Here is a 19,517-nt window from a genome sequence, read left to right as displayed (position 1 = left end):
CTGCAGCGAACCAAGTTCTTCGGCCCGTACCACTCCCGTTTGGCTGTAGGGGGTGGGGTTTAGGCTGGAAGGGTTTTCATTGGTCCGGAACTGCCCCGCTTGCAGCCCGAGCCCGCCCCCCATTCGGTTGCCGTGGTTGCAGGCCAGGCCCGCCCGCTTGTCCTCTGACAGCGAGCCTTAGGGCGGAGGGAAGCGGGTCGGTCCCACAAGCACGAGGCTCCCGCGGCCAGGCCAGCACGGAGCCGTTGCCATGGCAGCCGCCGCCGGGGGCGCGGACGAAGAGTCGCGCTCTGGCCGCTCGAGCTCGGATGGCGAGTGCGCGGTGGCGCCAGAGCCGTTGACGGGCCCCGAGGGCCTCTTCTCCTTCGCCGACTTCGGGTCTGCGCTGGGCGGCGGCGCGGGGCTCCCGGGCCGAGCGGCCGGCGGGGCCCAGTCCCCGCTACGCTACCTTCACGTCCTGTGGCAGCAGGAGGCGGAGCCCCGCGATGAGCTGCTCTGTAAGATCCCCTCCGGACGGCTGAGGCGCGCCGCCAGGCCCCACCGCCGGCTCGGGCCCACGGGCAAGGAGGTGCACGGTGAGGAGCGCGGCGGGAGGCGGGGCTGGCCCTCGGCTGAGAATCGGGCCCTGATCTCCCCAGCCCGTTCAGGATGGTGTCCTCCCACGTCTGAGTTACGGACCTGGAGTGACCCCTGAGTCCACTTTCAGTACCAATAGTAGAATTATAGCTGCTAAGGACCATGAGTGTAAAAAAAGTAGTCTTCCCGCTCAGAACCAGTCCCGGTGGCTTTTCACATTTGGTAGTTCTTGAATAGAAACTTTTCCTGACTCCAGGTGTTTATTTGTAGATAATAAATGGGATACTGGAGAATATTATGATATCAGAGCCAAGTCCTACCAGCTTACTTCTTTAAATGCACAGACCTGGATTGGACTTTTCTATCTCATTTAGGTCTTAGGCAAACTGTAGAACCTTTCAGCTTTAGTTTTCTCATCTGTAGAATGGGTATGGTATGCTTTACAGGGATGTTGCCAGAGTTATTAAGTAAGGTAAGGAATATATAGTTATTATTCTGCCTTTGTTGTGTGCCAAACACTGTTGGGTGGTTTCTGATCATTTCTGATCCTCGTCATAACTCACTGAGATCCAGATACTGTTCCCATTTTACTGAAGGTGAAACTGAGGTTCAGAGAAATTGTCTTGCTCCAAGTCACATAGCTAGAAATTGGCTATGCTGGTATTAGAACTCCTGCTCTGGTACTTCTACCATATTGTCTTTTACATTTTATGGATGCCATGGAAACCCTGAAAGTTTTAAGAATGGGGACTTTTAGGGGCCCTTTAATACCTACTTGTATCTTAGTGGTGTTATGAAGATGAAATGAAAATTTGAAAGTGCTATATGAATGTAAGGAATCGTTATATATATGAATTGCAATTTTTGTCCATTTCTCTGATGATAAAGGCATTGCTTTCTATTAGCCTCTAATATACAGGTAGTGTCATTGTGGAGAAAAAAGTTTCTCCATAGGAATCATTAAATTTAAGTAAGTCATTTGGGAGTGGTCTGTTTTGAAAGAGGATATAAGATTATCTGTGTAACCAGCTCACAGAGCGCTTCTGTGTAAATCACCTCATTTGGTCTTTGCAACAACTCAGGCCTGTCAGGAAAGAGCTCAACCTTGTTTTGCAGGTGATAGACCTGAGGCCCAGGGGGTTAACTAACTTGTTCACAGTCACCCAGCTCCGACAAGTGGCAGAGCCAAGATCTGGCTCCAAAGGCCTTGGAGGATTTGCTACAAAATGTGGCTTTTGCACTAGCTGTGTCACCTTTCAGGTTTCTCCTGGTTCCCGGGGTAGTGTCACTTGTATCCTGGCCCCTCTCTTTCTCTTTAGATGCCATTGTGGCTGAGTGGTGGGTAGCTAGGAAGCCATCACTTTTTGCTTCATCATGGCCATTGCTGGTTTGTTTTTTTTTTTTAACTGGCACTCTTATTGTCTTCACAGCTCTGAAGAGGCTGAGGGACTCAGCCAATGCCAACGATGTGGAAACAGGTGAGTGTGCAGAGTGAGTCCAGCTCCCCGGTCTGGTCGGGGAAGGAAGAATCCAGGTAACCAACATCTGGGAAGACAGTGCTTGAATTCTGCTGGCTCACCCCTAGGACCAGGCTCGCTGTACTTATTGTATAACTGCAGTCATCTTGCAGATGACAAGTCTGGCTCAGATGCTCACTCTTCCCATGCTTCCCTGTCACCCTGTACTTCCTGATGTCATAGTGTTTATCATCCTGTGGGCTCCATGGTGGTGGGGACCATGTCTGCTTTTGTATCCCTGGCACCCAGCCGCAGAGTAGGAGCTTTTTGGAACTTGTGGTTAATGGGAATGAACAGTCAATTTGAAGTGCCAGGAGAGCCACCACCTTCAACTGCTCCCTGAGGCCTTGTGGTAGTTGGGTCAGTGGTTCTCAAACTTTAGTTGACAGAACATCTGAAAGGCATGGGAGAGGCTCCTAGCAGGACACCACTTTGTTTTTTGTTGTTGCTCTTCACCATTTGCTAGCTGACAGGGCAGTAGCAGCATCAAAGCTACAAGACAAGCTATAGGAAAAAAATTTTAATTGTATCCACTGACAATTCTTTCTGTGAATCAGGGAAAAGTGGTATATGGGTTTTCTTTGGCCGCTGTAACAAATTACCACAAAGATAATGTAAAACAACACAAGTTTATCATCAGACAGTTCTATAGGTCGGAAGTCTAACACAGGTCTCACCAGGCTGAAATCAAAGTGTCTGTATTTCTTTCTGGAGGCTCAAGGGAGATCTGTTTCCCCGCCTTTTCCACCTTCTGAGGCCGCCCGCATTCCTTGGCTCGTAGTTTTCTACCTTCATCTTCAAAGTCAGCCGAGGGATAAGAGCCCGTTTATAGCAGGCGTGGAGAGAAGGTCGTTCCCCTCAGGGAGCTGGGCGTTAAAACACAGGCCTAGAGTGGGTCCCTTATCCCTGGCAGAGCATAGTGAGCAGGCCTGGAAACTGGAGGGGTTTCCAGCGCTCTCCACTTTTATCTCTTTTCCATGAACTTTAATATTGTGGAATATTTGGGTAGCAACCTATATAGCTTTTCAAGGAAAGATGATGTGTTCTCTTTTTAATATCTTGAGTGTGTGGCCAGAGAATATTTTAATTATACCTCCGTTTCACAGAAAGTCTAGTTTATCTTTTTTTTTTAAATGGGTTTATTTTCTTTTATTTTCTTTCTCACATTTATTTACTTAAAGATTTATTAATTAGTTTTTTTTTTTTTTTTTTCAGGCCGCGTTGGGTCTTAGTTGAGGCATGCGGGATCTTTTGTTGCGACGCATGGGCTTCTCTCTAGTTGTAACGTGTGGGTTTTCTCTTCTCTAGTCGTGGCATGCAAGCTCCAGGGCACGTGGGCTCTGTAGTTGTGGCGCACGGGTTCCAGAGCACATGGACTCTGTAGGTTACGGCACATGGGCTCTGTAGGTTGCGGCCTGCAGGCTCTCTAGTTGAGGCGCGTGAGCTCAGTAGTTGTGGCGCTCGGGTTAGTTGCCCTGTGGCATGTGGGATCTTAGTTCCCTGACCAGGGATCGAACCCACGTACCCTGCATCGGAAGGCAGATTCTTAACTACTGGACCACCAGGGAAGTCCCTCTCTCTTTTTTAAATTGAAGTATAGTTGATGTACAATATTATATAAGTTACAAGTGTACAGTATAGAGATTCACAATTTTTACAGGTTATACTCCATTTATAGTTATTATAAAATACTGGCTATATTCTAGTTTATCTTTTTTTTTTAAATTTATTTTTGGCTGCGTTGGGTCTTTGTTGCTGTGCACGGGCTTTCTCTAGCTGTGGTGAGCAGGGGCTACTCTTCGTTGTGGTGCGAGGGCTTCTCATTGTGGTGGCTTCTCTTTGTTGTGGAGCACAGGCCCTAGGCATGTGGGCTTCAGTAGTTGTGGCACGTGGGCTCTGGAGCGTAGTCTCACTAGTTGTGGCACACGGGCTTAGTTGCTCTGCAGCATGTGGGATCTTCCTGGTCCAGGGCTTGAACCCGTGTCCCCTGCATTGGCAGGCGGATTCTTAGCCTTTGCGCCACCAGGGAAGTTCCACATCTAGTTTATCTTGAATCAGGTGTCCACATGATGGTTTTATTATTTTGGTGGAAATGCTGTAATTTTCCATTCAGAGTCTGTGACACACCCATCTTCAAATCTAAGTGGCTCTTAGATTTACCAGGCCCTTGCAGGACTCTGACAGCGAAAGTGGCTGTAGATTGGCCTCTTCATTCCTTTTCCTGTATGGTTAGCATTTTGTTTAATCTTGCTCTGCATGTTTGTTGGTTTTTGTGGTATAGGTTAGCAATTACAGTGGATGTAAAGTTTATACCCTGCTATCGTTAAATCGTAAGTGCTTTTCTGTGAATTCATAATCATTTAAAAGATTTTAAATGTGAAAATAATATGTGCATTTAAAATGTTTTGAAAATTAGAAAAATCTTCATGAAAAACATCCTTAATGTTAGCAAAGGAATCTCTGTTAATATTTTGGTGAATATCCTTCCTGTCCTTTTTCCTATACAGAGGAAGTTTCTTGAAGGGCTTGCAAACTGTGCTGTATACACAATTTTGTAGCCCGCATAATGTTTTGTGTATCATAAACATTTTTCATAGTCTTCATAACCATTTGTCTTTTCAAAACAGAAGCGTTATTCTTTCCTATTTATAGAATGAATATGTAGCTGTACAATTTTTTTGAAGCTTATAAAGTAAAAAGTAGAAATCACCTTGCAATTCCATGCCTCAGTTATAACCACAATTTGTAGTGGACGCACATGATGCCTTCAGAGGGACAAAGCAAGAGTTATTTAGTCAGTCACATGTTTGCACACTGGCTTTTCATTTTTAAGATAATTTCCCAGGAATGGGGTTGTTACCTCAAAGGATACGCCCATCTTGATGGCTTCTGATAGATGTTGCTGAAGTGCTTTCCATAAAGACTGTAGCTGCACAAATCACAGAACTGGAACTGACTATTTTAGCTTTGCTCTATCTCTTGGATACTGGCCCTCGTTTGGTGATGAACACAGAGGTGACTGGAAGCTTCTCCTTCTCCTCCACTCTCATAACCCTTTCCCACCACCTTCATTCGTTCATTTATTCAGTCAGTCAGCAACATTCATGGAGCAGGGCAAGTCATATCTTGGTCCAAGATATTAAGAAACAAAACAAAAAACCTACAGAATAGTTGGAGAAGAAGAGTATAAAGCAACACCACTTCTAAAAAAAAAAAAAAAACCCGAGGAAACTGAAGTCCTGTATTTAGTTGGAGAGGTGTAAGTTCTCGAGCCAGAGAAACCTGGGTTCCTATCCCAGCTTGGCCTCCTGTTGGCTTGGGCTGGAGTCTGTCTCCTGATCTGTACCATGGATGTGATACTGTGCTGAGTGGTTGAGGGGTTTGGCAGTCAGGTACCTGACACCTGGCTGGTGCTCCGTCTACAGTCGTAGTTACTCTAAAAGAGCACAGCATATGAATATGAGAGTAGCAGGATGAACAGGGCACTATGGGGATGCAGGAGAGGGGGCAGCTCACTCAGCTTGAGGAGATGAGAGAGATTCACAAAGCAGGAGATACCTGGATTTCATTTGGAAGGACTCAAGTCCTTGAGAGCTTTGCTGGGGGCTTACTAGAGCATTTTGTTTCTTGCTCTGAATGATGTTTGGCGGTAAGTTCTGCCTTTCAGTTGACGTGGACGTGTAATGCACAATGCCTCACATTTTATAATGGCTCTGTACTTTTCAAGGAAGGAGTTGCTCATCCATTATTCTCATTACAGCAACTCTGGAGGTTAGCAGGGCAGAGATTCCTCCCATTCGCTGGTGAACGGGGGCCTAAATCTAGGCCTTCCCACTGCCCCGTGCTGTTGGCAATGAACTCCTTTCCTTTTTGCTTAGTTTAGCCTGGGACTTGGTCTGTGTGGCAGAGCCTGTGCTCCGTCCACTCTAAAGGGCTGCCTCCTGGGAGCAAAGTAAGAATCAGCCCACAGCTCGCTCGGCTGTGTCCAGCTGGAATGGATGTGCAGCCAGATGCAGGGAGAGGGGCGGGGCCCGAGTCTACGCCGGGGACTTCCACGGCTCCCAAATTTCTGACCCTGAGGGCCGAGATTCTTCTATGATGTTTTATTCCTAGACACGTAGTTTGAGCACCCAGAATACGGGCCCTCAGTTGTGCCCTCAGGAGAACAAGTGCCTTGTCATGGCAGTGCCCGTGGGGCCAGCATCTAGGAGGGACTGGCTCTCCCAAACATTGTCCATGCCTTGCCTGGAAGGGCCCCTGAGCATCCCCATCTATCCCCTGGGGCTGCAGCCTGGCTAACACTGCCACTCTCTCCACTTGCTCCCTCTGTCTTCGTGGTGTCAGTGCAGCAGCTGCTGGAAGATGGCGCGGATCCCTGTGCAGCTGACGACAAGGGCCGCACAGCCCTACACTTTGCCTCCTGCAACGGCAATGACCAGATTGGTGAGTCCTGGGGAGGGGGAGGGGGAGGGAGGGAGGCTGGGCGAGTAGCATCACTTCAGAGGGGCTGGGGGAGGATCTGCTGTCTGCTCAGCCGGGTGCTGGATATGAGGAAGACCCAGCCCCTCTCACTCCTTTAGCCTGTGGAACTGGCACTGCCAGACCGGGCCAGGGGTCCACCAGGGGAAAGAATATGATTGCCTCTGAGGTCGGACCAGTCGTTCAAGACGTTCAGGCAACATTTACTCAGTGCTAAGGGCAGCAGCGGGACAGCCCCCCCTTTTTTATAAGTTTTTTTTGGACATGGTATAACTTATAAACAGTGAGCTTTCTGTGTGTATACACTGCTGTAACCGCCTCCTGGATCAAAATATAGAATATTTTCAGCACGCAGCAGCCTGCCGCATGCCCCTTCCAGTCCTTACCCCTGCGTGGACCTTGATCGCCATAGATTAGTTTTGCCTGTTTTTCAATTTCACATAAATGGAAGCACAGAATATGCCCTCTTTTGTATCTTGAATTCTTTCACTCAGAATTACATCCTTGAGGGACTTCCCTGGCGGTCCAGTGGTTAAGTCTCTGCGCTTCCAATGCATGGGGGAGGGTTCTATCCCTAGTCGGGGAACTAGGATCCCACATGCTGCGCGGCCAAAATACAAGAAAAGGAAGTATATTCTTGAGACTCATCCCTGAAGGTTGTGAGTAATGGTAGTTCTTTGCTCTCATTGCTGGCTGGTGTTTCATCGCGTGACGGACCACGGTTCACCCGTTCTACTATTGATGGGCATTTGTGTTTTTTCCAGGTCTGGACTATTAGGAGGAGCAAAGCTGCTAGGAACATTTTTGTACATGTGACCTGATGGATATAAGCACTTATCTGTGTTAGAATTGTTGGGTCACTGGGGTACACACATGTTTAGCTAGCGTGTACTACCGAACTTTTCCCAAAGATGGTTCTACCCATATGCACTCCCACCAGCACTGTGAGAGAGTTCCACATTTTCCCACATCCTTGGCAATGCTTGGTATTATCTCTTTTAAATTTTAGCCCTTCTAGTATAGTGGTATCTCCTTGTGGTTTAACTTGCGTTTCTCTGATGGTCAGTAATGTTGAGCACATCTTCAGGTATTTATTGGCCATTTTTGTATCCTCTTTTGTGGAGTATCTGTTCAAGTCTCTTGTCCATTTTTTTTAACAAGTTGCCTATCTTTTTCTTATTGATTTGTAGAAATTCTTCATATATTCTGGACATAAATCATTTATTAAATATAAATGACTTTCTCAGCTTGCCTGTTTGTTCTCTGAATGTTCTCATTTGATGAACACAAGTTCTTAATTTTAATTTTATTTATTTTTATTTATTTATTTATATTTGGCTGCGTTGGGTCTTCATTGCTGCACACGGGCTTTCTCTAGTTGTGGCGAGCGGGGGCTACTCTTTGTTGCAGTGCACAGGCTTTTCATTGCGGTGGTTTCTCTTGCTGCGGAGCACAGGCTCTAGGAGCGCGGGCTTCAGTAGTAGTGGCTCGCAGGCTCAGTAGTTGTGGTGCACGGGCTTAGTTGCTCCACGGCATGTGGAATCTTCTGCACCAGGGATCGAACCTGTGTGCCCTGCATTGACAGGCGGATTCTTATCCACTGCGCCACTAGGAAAGTCCCACAAGTTCTTAATTTTAATGATTCCAATTTATCAGTCTTTTCTTTTTTATGGTTAGTATTTTTGTGACCTGTTTAGGAAATCTTTGCCTGTCCCGAGGTTGTGAAGATATTCCCCTGTTCTCTTCTACAGGCCTGACTGTTATAGCTTTCACATTTAGGTCATGGTCCCTCCTGAATTAGTTTCTGTATATGTTGTGAGGCTCAGATTGGCCTCCTCATATGAGTTAGTCTGCCTGCACATCCATCTGGGTAACTGGTGAGCCCTGGTGATACCACAGCCCGCCCCTGATGTGACGTAGAGACTCGTAAGGAGGGGGTGCTCAGCATCTTCTGTTGGCCTAATTCCCACTATGGTGCTTGGCTGTGGAAGGAGCAGAAAATGCCCTGAGAGCCTTCACTAGCAGCCACTGCTATTGGAAGAACTTTCTTTAACCCCTAGAGTCTCAGTCCCGTAATGCCTGCATAGGCCAGGGGGCCCTCCCAGAATCCTCAGTTCCTGGCCCTAGGGTCCTGCACATGAGCCTTAGGGGCAAATGAGCCAGTGAGTGAGTGGATGAAACAGCGTGGGGGACTGTGTGAGCTTTCAGTGTCCCCCACTTTGAGCGAGCCTCTTTAGCTAGGTCACAGGTGGGGTTAGGGTGCTGCTCATAGAAGCCCCCAACAGCTCCTCTTGGGTTTTCCTGTTTCCAGTGCAGCTGCTTCTGGACCATGGAGCCGACCCCAATCAGCGAGACGGGCTGGGGAACACACCACTGCACCTGGGTAAGTGCCTGGCGAGCTGCCGAGACACCCTTCTCTGCAGCACAGACAGGCTCCTCTGATGGAGAGCCTGGGGTCCTGCAGGCTCCCAGCAGGCTCTGCTGTCATCTGGGGGGAGCCTGAGCCCCCAGGGCCACACTCCCCTCGGACTGTGTCCCGTGGCTGTCCCCATCCATCACCAGTTGGCTGTGCCCTGAGCAGAGCTGATTTTACAACCTGAGCTGACTCAGCAGCAGCTCTGTTAGGGGAGGTTCCTGCCTTGCGGCTGACTCACACTGTGGCTCACGGTGAGGCAGGTCCCGTCTCCAAGCCTCAGTTTCCCCAGCTGTACAGGGAGGGAGTCGGATTTGATCACCGAGTCCCTCCCAGTTGCTGCCTTGGGGATGCCTTCTCAGGGGGCGTGACCTGGCATCGGGACCCTCAGAGACAGTCCTGCTCCTCTGGTGGGCACCCAGGCCAAGCCCCAGTGGTCCTGGACTCTCAGTCCCTGTTCTTCTCCCTCAGCGGCCTGCACCAACCACGTCCCTGTCATCACCACACTGCTGCGAGGAGGTGAGTGGTCTCCTCCCCTTCTCCCTCCTCTCTCCCCCTCACCCCCAGCATGCTCACCTCTGCCTGCCCACAGGGGCCCGGGTAGATGCCCTGGACCGAGCGGGCCGCACGCCCCTGCACCTGGCCAAGTCGAAGCTCAACATCCTGCAGGAAGGCCACTCCCAGTGCCTGGAGGCCGTGCGGCTGGAGGTGAAGCAGGTGAGCGCCCCCCTCAGCTGAGCTGCGGCCCCGAGCAAACCCTGGGCAGGTGCTGCCCGAACCACAGACACGCCCGCCTTCGGCACCAGGGCTCCTGGGTGGCTTCACGCGGACCCCAGCTGGCACCTGTTCCACTGTGCCCCTCGGCAGCAGCATCAGGCCGCTCTGTGCCTCCCAGCACACCCTCAGCCCACCCTCCGGTTTCAGATCATCCAGATGCTGAGGGAGTACCTGGAGCGCCTGGGGCGGCACGAGCAGCGGGAGCGGCTGGATGACCTCTGCACCCGCCTCCAGATGACAAGCACCAAAGAGCAGGTGAGCCGCAGCTGCAGGTCCAGACCCAGGCCCTGGCCGGAGCCTCAGGGCCAGCCCACCCCTGCTCTGACGCAGGAGAAAGGCGTGGCTGCAGGCCTGTCGCCCACTGTGGACCTCAGATCCTCTGTCCACTTCCTTTGAAACTTCCCGGGCCCTTCTCTCTGGGGCGGTCTGAGACCACCTGGCAGCAAGGATTCAGCCTCAGACAGCAGCTCCCTAGTCATGGTGAAGCCACCACATGCCCTGCGGGGAGAGACAGTGTCTGCCCTCCATGCCTGTGGTGCTGCTGGGGGGACCCGGGGGCACCCCATAACAGAGCCTCGGTTTCATCCCGCAGGTGGATGAAGTGACCGACCTGCTGGCCAGCTTCACCTCCCTCAGTTTGCAGATGCAGAACATGGAGAAGAGGTAGCAAGAGAGGCTCCCTGCCCTCCCGCTCCGCCGCTCTCCCCCGCCCCACTGCCCTCTCATTACAAAGGAAAAGCCCAGTGCCTGGGACTTTGTCTGCCGAGGCCCTCGCCCCCAGCTGCTGCGAGGCAGAGATGCTCCCTCACTGACCTCAGCGCCACTCCCAGCCGCGGTCTCCATCGTCCCTGGAGGCCGGGACCACAGCCCACAGCGTCTTCCTTCGGCTCCCACGGCGCCGCAGCCACGCCTCACTCAGCTCTGGCCGACGCGCTATCCTAGCAGGCCTCACTCGTCCCATGGCCTCCCTGGCACCCTCGGCAGGCCCCAGACCCTTCTCTGTCTCCAACCGTGGGCTCGTTGTGGCCAGCAGGGTTTGGCTTAGGGCGGGCACCCTCTGGCCTAGAGGGCTTCTGGGCTGGCCCCGCACCTCTCACCAGCACTTAGATTTAGGCTTGTCACCGGACTTTCAAGGAGACATGGCAGTGAGTTTCTCTGGTTGGAAGGAGGGGGTTGGTGAAGCCTAGACCTTAGAAATACAAGGTTAGGAAGGGCCCGGCTGAACCCAAAGCAGGGAATCCCCAGTCTTTTTTCTCCCAATCATTGAAACACCAGGAGGGGGTCGCCATTCTGCAGCCTAGTTGTAGTAGGTGGAGGAGTGTCCCCCAGGATGGCCATGTACTAATCCCAGGAACCTGTGAACATTACCTTAAATGACAAAAGGGACTTTGCAGATGTTATTAAATTAAGGGTCTTTAGACAAGGCGACTGTCCTGGATTATCCAGGCGGGCCTGATATAATCACACGGATCCTTATTAGAGGGAAGCAGGAGCTCAGAGAGGAAGCAGGAGATGTGGTGACGGAAGCAAGAAATCGGAGTAACTCGAGGAAGGGGTCACAAGCCAAGGAATGCAGGCGGCCTCCAGAAGCTGGAAAAGGCGAGGAAATGGATTCTCCCTTCAGAGCTTCCAGAAGGGACCGGCCTGCCGACACCTTGACTTTAGCCCAGAGAGATCTCAGATTCTGACTGCCAGAACCATAAGAGAATAAATTTGTGTTGTTTGAAGGCCCAAAAACTCATTGCAAAGAAGCCCCACCCCGCCACCCCCTGCCACTTCTGCCCCGATAGGAGCAGACATTATTCCCCTTGGGACTCCAACACGCCAAAGGCGGCGCCCCCTCCTGGAAGGGATCTGCCACAGCAGGAAGCCTGAAGGGAGGGCCTGCTGTGCCCAGCCCTCTCCCAGGAACCATTCTACTGCAGAGTAAAGACAGACTGTTTCCAGATCGGCAGTCCCTGTCTGCTCTGGCTCTGCCCCACCTTCCCTCTCACCCAGTTGGCATCCTGGCTGCTTTTCAGAGGAGGGGAGCTTGTCTCCCAAATCCCAGCTCGATCAGACCTGAACTGAACTCATGGGACCCAGCTGTTCCCTAGACCCTAAGGAAAAAAAGGGTCTCTCTGTGGGGCTGAGGTACAGGCCCGGGGCTGCCTCCAGGACCCTGGGAGAGGGGAGGCTGCAAGCCCCACCAGGTGGCCAGGGTTGGGGATGGTACCCTCCCCCAGACTGGGGATAGAGGAGGGCAGAGGAAGCAGTAAAGTGTGTCCATGCAACACAAGCTGCTGCTGCCGTGAGCAGGGTGGCTGCGGGCTGGCCGTGTGCCAGAGGAAGGTGAGGAGCGACCTGTGAGTGGGACAGGCGGGTGGGCGGGGCGGCCTTTCTCCCTTCCTGCCCACGCGATTAACCCCCGCAGGTGAGCCTGCCCCCTCAGGCCCAGGGGGCACGCTAGAGCTTGCCCTCTGGGGGCTCTGCTGGGGCCTGTGCCTGGACACAGCCCCGCTTTGGCCCTGGCCCCAGGGGTGGGGCTGAGCAGGGAAGAGCCCGGGGCAGAGGAGAAGCAGGATGGGAGGGAAGGGACCTCAAACTCCATGAGCTTGCTTCTCTGGGCCTCCCTCCAGCACACTTCCGGGGCTGATCACCCTAAAGAGCCTTGAGGCAAGGTTTCTCAACCTCAGGTCTAAGGGGTTCAATTAGTGGGCCATTAGAGAGGTATGAACCCCCTGAAACGATGCAAGATTTTGTGGGAAGAGTACGCATGTACTGATAAAAGGGTCTATAGCTTTTATTCTGAGCAGGGTCCACATTCAGAAGAGGTTAGGATCTCTTGCTGCAGAACTTTGGGAGCAGATAGGTGAGAGGCCTGCCCAGGGCATCCTGGGGACTGCCTGGGCACTTCTGGGACCCGTTATCCCCTAGGGCAGCCTGCTTTCTATTGGCAGAGCTGAGGAGGTGGGGCGTGCTGAGACTGTGAAATTGCCCTGAGATGACTGCGCATTTCTAAGATAACTAACCTGCCTCGGAGACTCACGGGCTAACCCCTAACAAGTCCTTGGCCTGGACCAAGCCATCCCCACCTGGCAAGTGGGGCACCTCCCTGCAGCATCCTCTATCCCTGTGGTGCCCCGCCCACCCGTCCCTGGCCCTGTAGCCATGGAACTAGGAGGATGCCCACTGGGGCAAGCGAGGGGGCCATTATGAGCCCCACCCTGGCCTACAGACAGTGAACAAAAGGCTTGACAGATGAAGGTGGCTTTGGGGCCAGCCATCAGGCACTTGCCAGACGGCCAGGCAGCTAGCCAATCTGCCTCGATCCTTTTGTGGCCAAGATTTTTCCTGCAATCCCAAATCTCTCTGAAGATCCAGCCAGTTAAAGTCAGCCTGACATTAGGGTGAGTCAGAAAACACACAAGTTGGCCCTGAGCAGACTGGGCTGAGCAGGGCAGGATGGAGAACTGGACACAGCAGGATGCAGAACTGCCCACACGGGAGTTAGCTCTGTTACTAGCTGCTCTGGGAGCTACCGAGTTGGTGGGGGGAGCAGGGAGGGGGCCAGGGGGTTGGGGGGGCAGTAAGAAGAAGTCCTGTTTGCTGATTTCCCCGGCTGGGTAGGGTCCTTTGCTTTATACCTCCCATTTCATTCACGTTGGAAATACCTATCAAGCACTTGCCATGTGCTGGGCAATGTTCCAGGTAGGAATACAACAGGGAACAAGAAAAGCAAACTAAAATCCCTGCCTTTGCCCATGGCAGACGGTGGTAATGCCTGGGAGATGTTCACAACTTCTCCCAACCATGCTGTGAGATAACCGGCCTTGCTGGTGCTTTGGACGGGTGAGAAAATGCAGGTTTGCCAGGGTGACCCAACCAGGCAGCTGGGCTGGACCCTGGACCCACCCCCAAAGCTCGTGCTGTTTCCACCACGCCTGAAATTAGAGCTTTCTCAGAAGCAGAGTTTCCTAAAACTGAGGGCGACAACATTTGCTGAGCTCCTACTGTGTGCCAGCAGGCCCTTTACACAAGCCCTTTGATTTAGCGTTTGCAGCCAAAGGGGTAGCCAGTGCCCTTGCTCCCACTATTCTATAGATGCAGAAGATTGAGGCTCAGGCAGAGAGTAACTCGCTTGGGGTCAGACAGCAGCGCAGGACCCAGCCCAGCCCAGGAATCTCTGCCAAGGTTCCCAAAGTGCCAACGTCCCCAGTGCTCCTGAGACACAGTAGAAACCGATGGACCTTCCTGAGTGAATGTCTCTGTCCCTGTGCAGGGAGGGGTGGGCCCTTTCCTCGCTGAGCACATTGCACAGTGTGCTCGGTGGACAAGGCCTGCACCAGGTCACCTGGAGGAGAGAGAGGACAGTATGAGGTGACGGGACTGAGCTGGGTCTGGAATGGTCTTTGCTGATCTTTGGTGGCTGCCCAAACTATTGCAGGCCTTCCGAGGTGGTGGGAGAGCTGGGAGCGGCATGAGCCAGGCCTGGCGGATGGACAGGCACAAGCTGGCTTTGGGGCCGGGAGATGGCCTGGAAAAATGCAGGGCCCGGGAGCGTGAGGGGCTGGCCAGAGAGAGGGGTGAGACCAGGCTGCGGAGATCCTGAGGTCTGAAGATGTGCCCTGGTGACAGCAGGTGAGGCAAGCTGTCACCTCCACCCTGGAGATCAGAGGCAGCCTTACCCAGAGCAGGCACCACGGGCTCCAGGCAAAAGCCCACCAGCTCCCCAGATTGCTTCAGACGCTGAGCCCAGGGCAGGGTTAGGAGGTCAGGAAGCTGGACTGACTGATGCCTGGATAATCCCAACGAAGTCCCTGGCTCCCCCCAGCAATAGGGCCCAAAGTGAATTAGCCCAGACCCCCTGATGCTGGCTCCCAAGCTAACTCCGAGACCTTGGTGCCTGCAAGGAGATATGATCAGTTCCCTTTACAGTTGAGGAAACAGGCTCAGGGAAGCAAAGGAGTCTTACCTGAAGCCCCAGACCAGGGGCCGGAGTGGTCCCTTGTCTCTGTGACTGGTCCACGCCAGCCTGGTGACTCTCCCGCTTTGAAGGTTGGGGAGGACGGCACGTGTTATAGAAGCACTTGGCCGTCAGCATGCCCAGTGGGGCGGAGACAGTGAGTCGCGCCTCCCCAGTTGGATTGTGAGGGGTTGGTGGTTTTTTTTTTGGCCACACCACGTGGCTTGTAGGATCTTAGTTCCCCGACCAGGGATCGAACCCGGGCCCCTGGCAGTGGATACTTGGAGTCCTAACCACTGGGCGGCCAGGGAATTCCCAGATTGTGAGGGTTTTTGGTGGAGGCAAGGGTCCGCCCGGGAGAGCGCTTGAAACCTCGCATATAGCTGGCAGCACCAGGGAGCAGCCCGAGGCAGTGTGCCTAGAACGCAGCCTGGCTCAGATGGCTCAGTTCTACGGGTCCTGAGGAACAGAGAGGTCAGCTACGAAGTGCAGGAGCCAGGATTCAAACCCAACGATGTGGCTCACAGCCCGTGCACCACGTCACCTCTCTGAGTTGACCTGGCAGGTCCACCAGATGCCCAGTCCGGCACCCTCCCCAGCGCCACAGCCGTCCGAAGCACCCCCAGGAACTCCAGGCTGGCACCCCTGGCCCCTCAACCCCTCCTCACCCCCTTCCTCCTGCTTCAGTCTCACCCCTACACAGAGCCCAGGCCTCTAAGCAAGGTGGCACCGAGCAGACGCCTCAATAAATCAATCTTGTCCTCTTAAGCCAGAAACAATCCCACCCCTGCACAGCCTGTCCCTCTGGCCTCATGCCGTCTTGGATCCAGCTGGCGACTCGCAAATGAGCCCTGCACCAGCGCTGAGGACTGATGTTCATTAATAGGAAACCTCGGGGTGGTTAATTGGTATATATGTCCCCAGGTTCACAGCTCGAAGTTGATAGCTGGTGCCGTTCCCGTCGGCCCGAGGCAGGGAGAGGTGCTGGATAACGTGGCTGTACCGGGGGCCGCAGCTCGCCACCCTCCCCGGGGCTGAGTTTCACCCTTGGCCACGCTTGCTACACAGGGCGGATGGCTGTGGGTGGAGGTCACCTTTGCATGTTCAGGTTCCTCCCTCCCCTTCAAAAGACTCCTACCTGCCCCTTCTCCTCCCTAAAGACCGTGGAACTGAAATCAGACCAACCTGATTTAGACCCCAGCTGTTTGAGTCTAGCTGTGTGATCTTGGGCAGGTTACTTAATCTCTCTGAGCCTCAGTTTCTCCATCTTCAAAACTCTGAGGCAGATGAGACACAACTTCCAGAGGCAAGTGCAAGGCCTGAGATACAGCAGGTGCCCAGTGCACCGCCGCCCCGTGGACACCCCCGCCGTGTCCCCAGGCCCCTGGTCGCAACGCGTTCCAACTGAGCTCAGCATCTCCCGTCCCAGACCTCTGCCCGCATCACCCCCACTGCCACCCCCAGGAGCCCAAGCCAGAGGCTGGGTGTCATCTGGGACACCGCTTAGCCCACGACAGTTAATCACCACTTAGTCCCGACAGCTGCACCTCGTATGGGTTTGTCCCGTCTGTCCACGTCTCCCCACCCACTGCCGGAGCCTTGGATGTCTTCATCTCTCTGGATTCTCACACCAGCCTCCTAACTGGTCTCCCTGCTCCCAGTCTCATTCTGCTTTCCCTCCCCGGGAAAAGCCTGCCTTGCAGCCAGAAAGAGTTCCCTAAAGAGTACATCTGATCAGGTCACTCTTTTGCTTAAAACCTTTTCGTGGCTCCCCATCACCCTCAGGACAAGGTACAGTCTCGGTTTCAGACAGGATTTACAGAATCCTTTGCGGCTGCCCACCCCCCCACCTCTCCCACCTCACTTCCTGCTGGGGCTCCCGCGTACCCTGTCCCAGGCCCTCGGCTCCTCGTGCCGTGCCAGACTGCAGGTAGAGGACCCCGGGTGGCCTGTGTGTGTATTCTCCCATCCTCCTTTCCCCATCTGTCCTAACTCCCACTTCAGGACTTGGCTTGGGCGTCAGCTCCTCCAGGAAGTCTTCTCTGCCTCCCCAAGCTTGTTAGGGCCCTCCTCTGGGCTCCCACAATCCCCTGTGCTTCTGTCTTTCTTTCCTGCAGGAGAACTCTGTACTCAGTAGGTATTCAGACATGAATGTTGCAGGCCCATCCCTAAGAGGTCTGCACAAACAGGAGGGTGAGAGGGCTGCAGAATTCAAATCTCCCCCAACTAAGAGGAGCTCCTCCCTGGGACCTCCAGGCTTCCTGAGCCCGGCCTGAGACCCTGCAGGAGGCTCAGGTCAGGTGGATTCTCCATGAGGCAGCAGCCAGGGCTCGCTCAGCCTCTACCCCGGCCCCCATTGCCTGCCTCCGGCCCTGCAGGACTCGGCTCTCTCCACCAAAGGATTACAACCATCTGCTGCTCTTCCAAGCATTTCATGAGCCCCCTGAAGCAGACCCAGGAACCTCAGGGGCCGAGCCCAAGCCCAGCAGCAGGCCATCAATCTTCCTGCCAAAGCCACGGCAAAACTAATCTAGTCCTAGGCCCGGCCCTTGGTGGAAGCTTTCCTGGCCCAGGGTTCACAGAGCAGCCTCTGGATTGGGCTCCTTGCTGCCCACCTGGCACCTCCAACCCAGCCTGTACACAGCAACCCTAGGGCACCTACCCTCCTGAAAACCCTCAATGGCATCACTGCCTGCCTGAAGGATGAAGTTCCTGCCCCCAGCTAGCCTAGGAGACACACGTGATCTCACTGCACCCACCCTCCCGGGCTCCCCAGGCCCCACCCCGCCCTGCTTCAGCTGCGCAAGCCCGCTCACTGCTCCCACCTGTGCTGCCTTGGCACAGGCTGTTGCTCCGCCTGGCAGGCCCTTCCCACCTCTTCCCAGGAAGATGCACATTAAATGTCGTCTCCTCTGGGACTCCTGCTTCGATCGCCCAGGAAGGCAGGAGTTTCCTCCTCTGGGCCCTTTCAAACTGTGTGTACTTTTCCCTTATGGCCCCGTAACACAGTGCTATCCTTTCTTCTTTTGGTATTTGGCTCTCCGGCTAGACTGAGAGCTCCCAGAAGGCAGAGACCAGGCCAAATTCACGCTGTCTCTGGCTTCCTCTCAGGGGTAGCTTAGGGCAGGCGCTCAAACGTTTCAGGGATAAAGGAAAGAAGAAAGGAGAGGGTCACGTCTTTCCTTCCCTGGCACCTCTGTCCTCATGTATCAAACACCGGCCGTGTGCCTACCCTGGGCAGGCTGTACTGCCCTCCATTAGTCGGGGTGTGTGCCTACCCTGGGCAGGCTGTACTGCCCTCCATTAGTCGGGGTGTCTGGGCTTCTTTATCTGGTTCCAATGGGCCAGAGAGACCCCTTCAGAAGCAGGAGGCCTTGGGGTCCAGCCAAGGGCCTGGGCTGTATGAATGTCCCTCTGCCAGGCCACTGTGTGTGGAGGGCTTCCACTGACCGACCCCTCCCCTGGGCCTGGGGTTTCACGCAGGTTCAGGCGCTGGATCTGCCACTCCCCGGCTGGGCGAGTGTCTCCTGCCCATCCTAGAGGTAGGCTGTTCCCAGTCGGTCACCTGTCCATGCGCACAGAGGTGACCCCAGCTGGGTGACTGGACCAACCACAGCATAAGCCAACCCCAGGAGATTTTGTTCCCCACTTGTATTTTGCAGGCACTCACCACTGTTGTGTAGCAGACCTTGTCAGATGCTCTTAGATGTTCTTCCAGTGCTGCCTGGGCTGCCCTGAGAGCCATCCCTCTCGCCCAGTTAGAATCCTGGCTCTGTCTCGAATTTGCCACTTGGCTTTGGTCAAGTACCTCATCTCCTTGAGCCTTGGTTTTCACTTCTGAAAACAGAGATACTATCCCTTGCCTGCTGGGGTTGGTAGTGGTACGAGGCACGGATGAGCCAGGCGAGGTGTGAGTGATGGCCTCAGGGAGACAGAGGCCACAATGGGGGCTGCAGAAGCAGCAGCATCACACCCCCTGCCCTCCAGGAGACACTCCCACTGCTGCAGCCTGAGTCAGCCGGGGACATCTTGGCAGAGACGTGGGAGAAAGAGCACAGGACCAGGTGTCAGCCCCTGTGCTGCGCCCTTGCAGCAGTCGCTCCCCAGCTGTGTCTCAACCTCCCCCTGAGAAGGCCGACTGCCGTCCTGACCCCTGGGTCTGTGGCAGGTGGCAGGCAGTGATGAGGTCTCAGCAGCTGCCCACTGTCAGGGAGGGCCTTCCCAGGGTGCCCAGCAGCCGGGAGGTGTGCTGGAGAGACGCGGAAGCCGAAGGTCTCAGGACTCAGCCGGAAGCTAATAAACGTTATTGGCTTACGGTGAGGGAGGAAGTGAGTGGCTCCGCAACCATTGAGGCTGATCTATTGGTTAATTAGGAGGTTTCCACACCACAGACTACCCCAGCTGTGTGCAGGGACAGGTAGGGAGGGGGCCACAGGGTAATCAGGGCTGCTGGAAGGCCAGCTGGGGCCCGAGTGTGGCTCAGCGCCTCCCCGTAGCCAGGAGCACCAAATGGCTGAAAGAATAATGCGAGGGGTTTGGGTCAGGCAGTGGACCTAGGACTTGCCGGCCGGGGGAAGCCCTCAGCACTCGCTGTACCTGAACAGAGCTCTCCTAAGGAAGGGGGCTGGGAGCCCTCTCAGGTTTCTAGGGCATCCAGTTGAGCGTGGGGAGCTGCAGGTTTGGGGAGGAGGGCTGATGGAGGATCAGGAAAAACCTTGGAAACCATGGGATCTGAGGAGAAAAAAAAAAAGGGAAAAACCGTATTCGGTTCTACTGAGTAGAAAAAGTTAAACAGCAGTGGGTTTGAACC

At 54.0% G+C, this 19,517-nt stretch overlaps 1 protein-coding gene across 2 annotated transcripts; it reads left to right on the top strand.

The window, feature by feature from the left end:
* Positions 1 to 129: 129 nt before the first annotated feature.
* On the top strand, positions 130 to 11,489 carry ANKRD54 (ankyrin repeat domain 54). Of its 2 annotated transcripts, none has more exons than XM_004279466.4 (8): positions 130 to 575; positions 2,007 to 2,054; positions 6,438 to 6,536; positions 8,884 to 8,955; positions 9,457 to 9,504; positions 9,578 to 9,702; positions 9,910 to 10,017; positions 10,355 to 11,489. In XM_004279466.4, the coding sequence occupies exons 1-8, from the start codon at positions 251 to 253 to the stop codon at positions 10,427 to 10,429; spliced, it is 900 nt and encodes a 299-aa protein (XP_004279514.1). In that variant the 5' UTR covers positions 130 to 250; the 3' UTR covers positions 10,430 to 11,489. The 2 variants fall into 2 exon arrangements, with proteins under 2 accessions (XP_004279514.1, XP_033260919.1); XM_033405028.2 differs by having other exon boundaries at positions 436 to 575; positions 6,443 to 6,536.
* The last annotated feature ends 8,028 nt before the right edge of the window (positions 11,490 to 19,517 follow it).

Source organism: Orcinus orca, chromosome 11, assembly GCF_937001465.1.
Source record: "Orcinus orca chromosome 11, mOrcOrc1.1, whole genome shotgun sequence".
Lineage (NCBI taxonomy): Eukaryota > Metazoa > Chordata > Mammalia > Artiodactyla > Delphinidae > Orcinus > Orcinus orca.
Note: the sequence above shows the minus strand (reverse complement) of the source record. Positions and strands in the feature narration are given on the sequence as shown.

Coding starts and splice junctions, on each gene's coding strand:
- ANKRD54 (XM_004279466.4), top strand. CDS start 251: ATGGCAGCCGCCGCCGGGGGCGCGGACGAAGAGTCGCGCTCTGGCCGC. Junction 9,703..9,909: donor TGCGGCTGGAGGTGAAGCAG/GTGAGCGCCCCC, acceptor CTCCGGTTTCAG/ATCATCCAGATGCTGAGGGA. Junction 10,018..10,354: donor TGACAAGCACCAAAGAGCAG/GTGAGCCGCAGC, acceptor TTCATCCCGCAG/GTGGATGAAGTGACCGACCT.